Source organism: Vidua chalybeata, chromosome 24, assembly GCF_026979565.1.
Source record: "Vidua chalybeata isolate OUT-0048 chromosome 24, bVidCha1 merged haplotype, whole genome shotgun sequence".
NCBI classification, from domain to species: domain Eukaryota; kingdom Metazoa; phylum Chordata; class Aves; order Passeriformes; family Viduidae; genus Vidua; species Vidua chalybeata.
In genome coordinates, this window is record NC_071553.1 from 5,284,422 (window position 1) to 5,293,831 (window position 9,410).

At 63.3% G+C, this 9,410-nt stretch overlaps 1 protein-coding gene across 1 annotated transcript; it reads right to left on the minus strand.

Annotated features, from left to right (window-relative positions):
• Nucleotides 1-575: 575 nt before the first annotated feature.
• SPDEF (SAM pointed domain containing ETS transcription factor) lies at nt 576-8,788 on the minus strand. The gene is made up of 6 exons (XM_053964252.1): nt 8,480-8,788; nt 3,813-4,286; nt 3,366-3,563; nt 3,227-3,274; nt 2,636-2,776; nt 576-2,536 (listed from the first exon to the last, which is right to left on the minus strand). The coding sequence occupies exons 2-6, from the start codon at nt 4,258-4,260 to the stop codon at nt 2,358-2,360; spliced, it is 1,014 nt and encodes a 337-aa protein (XP_053820227.1). The 5' UTR covers nt 4,261-4,286; nt 8,480-8,788; the 3' UTR covers nt 576-2,357.
• Between the last annotated feature and the right edge of the window lie 622 nt (nt 8,789-9,410).

Consider the following 9,410-nt stretch of genomic DNA (forward strand, 5'->3'; position numbering starts at 1 on the left):
GTGCCGGCAGGAGCTGCAGCCGCAGGAGGAGGGCTCAGGATGCAGCCCAGGCAGAGCAGCTGCCTGGCGAAGACGGCCGAAATCAAGACACGCCAAGGCAGGGGAATGGCCGCAGGCTTTGCCCTTTGCTTGTCCCCACGGAGCTCTCCCCCTCCTCCCCGGGGCTCTGCCCCCGGCCCCGCAGCTCCCGCGGCTGCTGCCACCCAGCACGGCCACCCCACCCCCTGCCTCGGGTGCGTTTGCCATCCCGAGCTCTTCCCTACGGATCATCTCTCATTTCTTTCCATACCATCACCCTTAGCAGCATCAATGCCATGGGCTTCCCGCACGCTCCTCCTGCTCCTATCCTGCCCCCTCCGTTGGTTCGTGAATTTTTTGGCCCCAGGGATCCAGTGTTCTCGTGGATGCAGGGGAAGCGCCGTGTGCTGGGCACGGCGGGCGGGAGCCATCCAGCCCCTGCCAGGTACCGGAAAAAAAACCACAAAGTCAGAAAAGACCCAACCAACCACCTGTCTCAGCAATGCACCCCGGTTTTTGTACATTGATTGTGTAATTTAAGAAGTATATATATAATATATATATATCTCGTGATTGTATTTCCGTGGATACAACAACAAAAAGCAGCAAGAGAAAATAACCCAGCTCTGTCAGCGTCCTTGGCTCTGGGGTCTCCTTTGCTGTGCGTCTGTCCCACCCCAGGGGGGTGGCTGAGGTGGTTGTGGACCCCCAGGCAGCGCCACCCCCACCCCAAGGTTTTGGGGTGCAGCAGGATGGGGGGCTCGGATGCATTGCTGGGGGCTGGGGGGACAAGGGGAACAGCCACTGCCTTTGGGGACTCCTGTGCCACTGCCAAAGCCTTGGGACACCCACGGCGGGGCTCGAGGTGATGCAAGTTTTGGGGCCGTTCCAAGCACCAGCCCTGACCCAGCGCTCTCCTGAGCCTGTGAAAACAGGTTGGTGTCACCTCCTGCCCTCCCCCACGCTGCCAGGGGACCTGTGAGGGGCACACAGGGTCTGGGGCACCATCCCCGGCCCGTCCTCAGTGCCCGGGCACACACAGCAAATCACAAGACAGGCTTTGCTTTTTTTTTGCTTTTCTGCTCCCTTTTCCAAAGGTCAAGGCAGTTTTCTTCCTTCCCCTGCTCCTCGCCGCCCTCCATCCCTCCTGCCAGGATAGGAGCAGGGCTGTCTGGATCTGCTGCCGTGGGAGCAGCACGGAGCAAGAACAGAAAGGAAAGGCAGTAGCTGGCACCGGCGGATTTTTTAAGGAAAAAAAATCAAAAGACCAAGAACCAGGTGTTTTTTCCTTTTAAGCTCCCACAGAACATCCCTGGAAGTCTGGGCCACCCTTGGCATTTGAACCTAAACCACAACTCATCACCAGCCAAAACTGAAAAGTAAATAACCAAATAAAAAAACCCTATAATATAAAAGATCAACATTGCCAGGTAACTCTGACTCTGGTGCAATGAGCAGGTGAAGCAATTCCCAGCTCTCTGCCCCAGTCCAGCTTCGGTGGATCACACTCTGGATTTATTGTGCAGAGGGAAATGGCAAAGCTGCCATCTCCATTTCCCCAAACTCCAGAATCAGGCAGTCCAAGTAAAATCCGAATCAAGGGAAGAGCTTTGTGCCGGGGCACAGAACCTGGGGTCTTAGGAGGACTCTGGTGACCCTGTGCACAAGGATGGGGGGACTCAGCTTGGGGGACCCCACTGTGCACAGCCCCACACCCACATTTACAGCTGCTCCCTTTGCAGAACTGCCGTTTGCAGCCCCGAATCCCTGCGAAGGGGAGCAGCTGAGCATTTCCTGGAGTGAGAAGCAAAGGGGGGATGCACCTGAGCCAAGGGGGTGCCCAAGGTCCCACTGGCACAGCTCCCATGGCAGGCAGCACCCTTGGCTGGCGCCGGGATTGGGACAGGACTGGGACAGGAGCCCACCATGAGCAGCAGTGGATGTCCCTGTCCCTGCGGGTGTCCCTGTCCCTGCGGGTGTCCCTGTCCCTGCGGGTGCCATTGTCTCAGCTCATGCCCCAGGCTTTTTCCTCCCTGAACAATGGCTGGGGTGAAGCCACCTACAGCCAGAACCCGGGAGGGAGGAGAGGAGGGGGGACAAGCCCAGCCACCGTGCCCACCCTTCCCGTGGGGGACCAGGGCTCTGCACGGTCCTTGCCCTGCACCAGGGCCTGCTGGAGGTGAGGAGGTCCCTGTGTCCGATGCCAGCAGGTCCTGGCAGGGGAAGCCTCGCACCGCAGCCGAGGTCCTTGCTGCTGGCAGAGGCTCCCTGTGGCTGGGGCAGAGGGAGGCAGCCAAGGTCCCCCGTCCCTCCCGGCGCTCAGCCGGTCCCGCCGCCGCTCACACCGGGTGGACGAACTGGTAGACGAGGCGCTGGGAGATGTCGGGCTTCCGGATGATTCCTTTCTTGTAGTACTGCCGGATGGAGCGGCTCAGCTTGTCGTAGTTCATGGCCGGGCGGTTCTTGCGGATGCCCCACAGCCGGGCCACCTGCGCCGAGTCCTCGATCTTGAAGATGCCTGGCAGGGGAGCGGGCACGGAGGGTTACAGCATCTCCTGCCCCACCTCAGAGCCCCCCCCAGCGCCCGCCCCGGGGCCTCTGGAGCATCCCCGCCCACCTTTGTCCTTGTTGAGCCAGCGGATGAAGCGCCCGTAGTTGTGTGGTTTCAGCAGCAGCTCCTTGAGGAACTGCCAGAGGTGGATGGGTTGGCCGGCGCAGGACGAGTCCACCTCGCTGTCGGCCCAGCTGGTGTCACCTCCTGCCACGGGAAGGGACGGGTGAGAGGAGGGAAGGGACAGAGCTCGCTGCTTGCACCATCCCAGGGAGCTGCTCGAGTCCTCACCAGGGAGCCCCGCTCGGTGCCAGAGGGTCTCCGGGGCTCAGCCCGGCTCTGGGTCTGGAAGATTTGCTTTCCCCTCCCTGTCTTGGAGCAGGGAGAACAGCTCAGTGCTGTCCTTGCGCAGCCCACAGGGGTGCAGGGGTGTGGAACAGGGCCAGTGAGGGGATCGAGCCATTTCCCCTTCGCTGGATTTTGCAGAGAGCCGCGGGGCTGCTCTGGGCAGAGGGAGTGCAGCCGCACACATCCCACAGCAGCAGCTGCTCCAGTGCTCCGGGTAATTGCAATGGGGCAGGGAGGGACCCCTCAAGTACCCCGGACCTGCCCGAAGCAGGAGTGGGGCCAGCGGAGCTGAGCCCACACAGAACTCACCGCAGTATCTCACATCTCCCGGGGCAGCCTTCTCCTTCATCCAGGCGGCTGGAAGGGAGGAGCGGGGGATCAGGGGGACATCTCCTGCGGCACAGCATCGCCCACCCTCCCCAGCTCCCTGCCGCTCCCTGGCACCCACCAGACTTCCAGATGTCGAGGTGGGCGTGCAGGATGTCGCCGCAGGCGGGCGAGCGCTGGCAGAACTGCTCCTCGGACATGGCACACAGGTCCTTTCCCGACAGCTCCTGGAAGGACTTCCCGATCTGCGGCAGCCGGTACTGGTGCTCCGTCCACAGGATCCACTTCTGCACGTTCCCGGGGCTCCAGTCCATGGGGTCTGGGGGCGGAGGGGGTGAGTGTGGCCAGCCAGGGGCTGTCCCCTCCTCCCGTGTGGAGCAGCTGCTCTCCCCCAGACCTCCAGACGCGGCTGCAACCCCTCAGGAACCATTCCCTCCTTCCATGTGGAGAAATTGCTCTCCCCCAGACCCCCACACGCGGCTGCAGCCCCTCAAATGCAGCGTGGCTTTGGCTCCCACACCAGCACATCCGTCCCTGCCGGCACCACGAGAGCCCTGGGGGCACCCACCTGCGGCGATGTTGAGGAGCTTGCAGGCTGTCTCGATGTCCTTCAGCACCTCGCCCACCACCATGCTCTGCACCTGCTCCAGCGAGTGCTCCTCCAGGTGCAGGCTGTCCTGCAGGTCCCCCTCGGGCCCCAGCCCCAGGCCCTGGCTGTCGATGATGGGACATTGCTCCGGCTCCTTCCGCGCCTCCTCCCGCCCGCCCTGGGCGCTGCTGTGGGCCGGTTCCCCGGCGCCCTTGGTGGCCCAGGCTGCGTCCTCCGGGTAGAGCATGTCGAAGTAGTGCAGGCAGAAGGCTGGCAGGGGCTGCTCGGGGGTGCTGGGGGGGCTGGGGCTCTCCGGGCAGCCCCAGCTCCGGGGGTCGGGGTCCCGCGGGGGTGGCAGCAGCGCGGGGTCCGGCCAGGCGAGGCGGCCGGGGGGCAGAGTGGTCAGCCCGGGGCTGGCACTGCCCATCCCTCTGCTCAGCGCCGGCTCCAAACCTGCCCGGGGAGGAGAGAGGAGCAGAGCTCAGCCCGGCACCGCTGCTGCCTTCCCGCCCAGCAGCCAGGCACAAAGGGAGGAACTAAGCCTGTTAGAGGGTAAAAACCCTCCAAAGAGCCCCACTGTGCCCCGCGAGCCTGCGGGTGAGTGCGGGGTCAGCCGTGGCTGCGGGGGCTGTCCCCGGTTTGGGAGGACCAGCAGAAGCAGCCAGCAGAGAGAAGGAGCTCAGGAGATAAGCAGGATCTGACCCCTGGTTAGGGTCTGGGTGTTGAGGGTCTCCCCAGGGGCTGCACCCCAGGCTGGCAGCAGCTCAGTCCCAGGTGGAGCTGAGGCCTCGGTGGGAGGCAGTGGGGGACACTGGGGGGGCTCCCCAGCACCTGTACAGGACAGCCCTGGGGTGACAATGGATGCTTGAGCTGCAGGGACACGTTTCTGAGCATGGAAAACATCCTCTGCTGCTTCCACCTGAGGCACAACAGCCCCCAGACCCAGATCTCCCGGGAGGGACCGAGCCCAGCACCCGGCCCTTGGTCGCTGTTGCCAACCCCCAGATGAGAACTTTCCTCATAAGACAGGATAATTGCAATTACCTTCAGTCTCTTGCAAGGAAAACTACCCCAAATCAGCCTGTCCCCATCTGTCTCTGCATGCACAGAGTCCTGGAGGCCATGGAGAAGAGGGTGAACCTGCTGAATTTCCATGGCAACACCAGGGAATGGCTCCATCCGTGGAGAAACCTCCCCAAAAACCATCCTGAGACTTGGGGAAGGGGGAGCCCCTGCCAGGGAGAAGCTGTTGATGGGCATGGCCAGGGCACTGCCCAGCTCCTCCACCTTCAGCATTGCATTTTACAAGAAGAAGAAGAAGAACCGTCCCAAACTGGTGGTTTAAAAGCAGAAAAAGGAGCTTTAGCAATGGAGCTGGCGCTGGGAAAGGAGCGTGCAAAGTTTGAAACCCCTCAGGACATCAGGCAGCCCTGAAGGGGAGCAGGGGGCAGTGGCCAGGGAAAGGGGGTGCCCTGCTGCTCCAACCCCAGCTGGGGGGGGGGAAAAGGTTTAAAAGAAATGAGAGGAAAAGATCCCACAGGGTTCTCCAGGCAGAGCACAGCCCCCAAGTACTGGGGTGGTCAGTGAAGGAGGGACAATGAGGACCCAGCCCCGTGTCCCCTGCTCAGGGGGGAGTTAATGGGGCTCCCGAGGATTCAGTGCTCCCAGGAATATGGGTTTTGAAGTTCTGCATTGCCTGCACTTGGTGGAAGCTCATCACTTCATCCTTGGAATAGCCTGAAGAGCTCAGAAAAAAAACGTGGAAGAGCCAGGGACACACGTAAGTAGCACCCATGGCAGCCTCAGCCCGTGGGGGCCTGGGCAGGGTTCGTGGGTTCAGGAGATGGAGCCCACGTCCCTGAGTGGTTTTGGTGGCACCACAGCAAGGAGGAGGAGGGAGAAGAGGGTACCCAAACCCTCTTCTGGTCTGGGGCTGCCCCCACCATCCAAACAGTTTCCCTGAGAGATGGTGCCTGCTTCCAAACCTCTCCTTGATTTGCTCGGGATTAAAAGAAGAGCTTTAGGAGATCAGCCCTAAATCCAGCCTCACGCTGCTCCCAGCACAAAAGAGAAGTGGTAACAGCTTGTGCAGCTCCTGCTGCTGTACAGTGCCGGCCGTGGGGGCGTCTGGGGAGGGGATGGGTTCCTCATCCCCAACGCCTCTGGGATGTTCTGAGGTCACGGTTCATCCTCACCCATGGGGGAGCAGCGCTATGGAACCATCCTCGGGAACGCCACAGGATGGACGGCCCAGCTCCATCTTCACCCTCGTCCTGTTCCCCTCCTCCCAGCAGGGACCAGAGGGACCCAGTCCCTCGGGAGGTGTCCCCAAAAGCCTGAGCTGTGCCCCACCAAGGACGCTGTACTCTCAGGGCGGGGGCGGCTGTTTGACTTTCTCCCGCTCTGGCACGCGGGCGGCCGGGCTGGGTGGGACCTGTTTGCACTGAGAAGCCACTTCAGGTGGCCTTTTCCCCCTCTTCCCCTACCCCTTTTTGCATTTCCCTGGAAAAGGAGAGCTGGAGGAGCAGCCGCAGGTGCACAGGCCCACACGGCACCCAAAACCCTTCCCGTTCCCTGCCCGAGCTGAGCGAGGCTGAGCCGGTCATTGCATCAGCCTTGGCTGCTGCTCCACCGGGAGCTCTGGCTGGGATGGGGTGGTGGGACAGGAATGGGGCTCCTGCCCTTCCCAGGGCACGCAGCCAGCCCGAGCCCGGGGCTGTGGGTGGTGCTGGCTCACGGCTCAGCTCCACAGGCCTGCAGGGACCCAGCCCCACACAGACCCTGCAGCTGAGGGGGGTAACGATGGGGCCAAGGACCCCCGTGCCACCCCGAGCTCTCCTGGCGCGAGCAACCCACCGTGGCTCAGGGTGGAACGCCGGGATCGGCCCCTGAGAGCGAGAGGAAAACGGGAAAAGAAAAGAAATTCACCCAGCCCCCCCCCCACCCTCGAACAATGGGCCCGTTAATTAAAATCCAATCAGCGGTGGAACAGGTTGTGCCGGAGCGCTGTGGGACCGGGAGGTTGGCCCCCCTGAGGGAGGGGTGCTGCCCACAGCGCCCGGGATGAATCCCAAGCCCCCGGGCACTTCCGAAAGCCCTTCCCAGGCAGCAGGGGTGAGGGACCAGGGCCAGGCTCCAGGGTCACCTCCAGCCCCAGGCTGGGGACAGGCATGTGCTGTGCTGTGCTGTGCTGTGCTGTGCTGTCCCAGGAGGAACTGGGGATGTGCGGGACCCAGAGCTGTCCCACACTGCCCAGAGCGGGATTAAGCAGGAAAAGAGGCCTGGGGTCCCTGCAAAGCCAGGGCTGCGGCAGGAGCTCAGGTGGGTGCTCAGAAGCTGCTGACAATTTGAGATCCTGCCAGCATGTCCCATGCACCCGGCGAGCCCCAGAGTGACAGCTGTGCCACGTCCTGCTGCCAAACCCTGTGCCACGCACCCTTCTTATCTCTGGGTGGAGGAAGGAGGATTGGCCAAAACCTCCCCGCAGCCAGGGCAGGGACTGGGGACGGCGCTGGAGGGCTGGGGAGGTGACAGAGCAAGGGGCTGGGAAGGTGACAGCCCGGGGGGCTGGTTCTGATACCTGCATGGTGACAGGGTTGGGGCCAGGGCAAGCTCTGGGCTCACTCTGATGTACCTGCGGGGGGATGCAGCCCGTTCTGGGGGGCCTGGCCCCTCGGCTCCCCACCAGCCTCCTCCAACACCACCGAGGTGCCCTGGCTCCTCCTGCCATTACCTGCATGGCTGCTGGCACGGCGGCCAGGTGTCCCCAGGGTCCCCACGCCCTGGGTCAGGCTGCCCTCTCCATCAGCACAGGGAGGCAAACAGCAGTGCCAGGGGACAGGCACCACCCGCCAGTGACCCGAGCAAAGCCTGGTGCTCGCTGTCCCCCCGGTGAGCAGCAGAGCTTGGTGTTCCCCATTTGGGGCCAGGGAGCCCCTATTTATAGCAGCACCTTCCCCCCCGTGCTCCCAGCCCCAGAGAACACCGGTATTGTGGGGATTTGGCACCCTCACGGTGTTTGTGTTTCACTAACCGAGCAGAACCACGAAAACCAAACCCGCAGCCAAAGCGACTTCAGGGCTGACAAAAAAAAAAAAAAAAACACCCAGCAGGAAAGCACCTGGGACAGTGCAGGTCTGGAAAAGGGGTTCAGCTTCACAGAGGCACCCCGGAGCTGGCAACTCCTCAACAGCCACCCAGGACACTCCAAAAAGGGTCCCAGCTGCTGGTTTGTCACACGGTGCCCCAAAAGCTCCTTGTCCCCTGCCTGGCACAGGGGCTGGTGGGACCCCGGGTGTCCCAGCTGTCACCAGGTGGGCTCAGGAGGAGCTGGCCCCAGAAGTCCCGGCTCCATCCCACCCTCCTTGCCTGAGCAGGAGGAGGTTGCAAAGACACAAGAATAGCAAATCCCGTTTCATTTTGGGTGACGCCATGCAGAGAAATGCCAGGAACCTCGCACCGAGGGACAGCCTGTCCCTGCTCAGCCCTAACGGCGCCTGAAGGTGCGAGGAGCTGTGGGGTGGCATTCTGACACGGGACAGCACCGTGCCCACCCCAGCCTGGTGCCAAGAGCCCTGCAGGGAGGGAAGGTGGGCTGGCTGGGTGCTGGGGGAGCACAGGGGGTCGCGGCAGCGCGGGCGCCTTACCTCGAGGGTGTGCGAGCTCAGAATCCACATGGATGCCAGCGCAGGGTGGGAAGAGCCGTCCCTGCGGCACTGGGCGAGGTGTCTGCGGGGGACATGGCCCCGGGTGAGGTGCCCCAGCCCCGGCGGGGAGCGCGGCCGGCAGCACCGCGCCCGGCTCAGCGCCGGCCCCGCGGCGGCAGCACGGCCGGTCCGGGCCGCATCGGCCCGCGGTGGGCACCGGCGGGGAGGGGACAGCGATGAGAGCGGGGCACCCCGCGTGGCTCCGGGGGCAGCAGAGGGACGAAGCCAGCGGCGGCTGTGCGAGGGGGACGCCGGCAGTGAGTGTCAGGGCTCAGCCAGAGCCTCCTTTGCCCATTATATCTGATTCCTTCCTTATTTACCTGAACAAACAAGCAGCGCTTACCTCAGCCGAGGTGTTTGAACAGCCCGGGCCGGGTTAACCCTTGGCAGGTGCGTCCAGGGCGGGCTCGGACCAGAACGGGCCTTGGGAGGGGAGTGGGGCAAACCCTGGCACCGTTAACCCCTTCCCACCCTCACATGGGATCAGACAGAGACAGGGACAGGGACGGACAGACACCTGGCTCCTGCTGGAGTCAGAGCTGCAGCGCAGGGAGCTGTCAGATGTGTGAGCGTCCATGGCATGACATCACTCCTGGAGCAGGCTGGGCCACGCTGGGGCCAGGAGCATCCCCGAGGGCTGCCCCGGGAGCATCCCTGACCCGAGCCCCTGAACCACCCCCTGCCCAAGTGCCGCAGCCAGCGACGGAGCCTGTGAGTGAGGGTGCACAGAGACACTGGGGGCGAAAGGAGCCCCTGACAGCACCCAAACCCTCCCAGCTCGGGGGCACAGTTCTGTCCCCTGCCCGGGGGTCTGTGGCTGCGGGATGGGGCACGGGGGCACAGCCAGAACGTGCCGCACTCCAGGCCCAGG

What these genes read in the sequence shown, in the direction of transcription:
- SPDEF (XM_053964252.1), bottom strand. Translation starts at nt 4,260, where the DNA reads ATGGGCAGTGCCAGCCCCGGGCTGACCACTCTGCCCCCCGGCCGCCTC. An exon ending in CCTCGACATCTGGAAGTCTG is followed by an intron (nt 3,275 to 3,365) that starts GTGGGTGCCAGG and finishes CCTCCCTTCCAG; the next exon opens with CCGCCTGGATGAAGGAGAAG. An exon ending in GGGAGATGTGAGATACTGCG is followed by an intron (nt 2,777 to 3,226) that starts GTGAGTTCTGTG and finishes TTCCCGTGGCAG; the next exon opens with GAGGTGACACCAGCTGGGCC.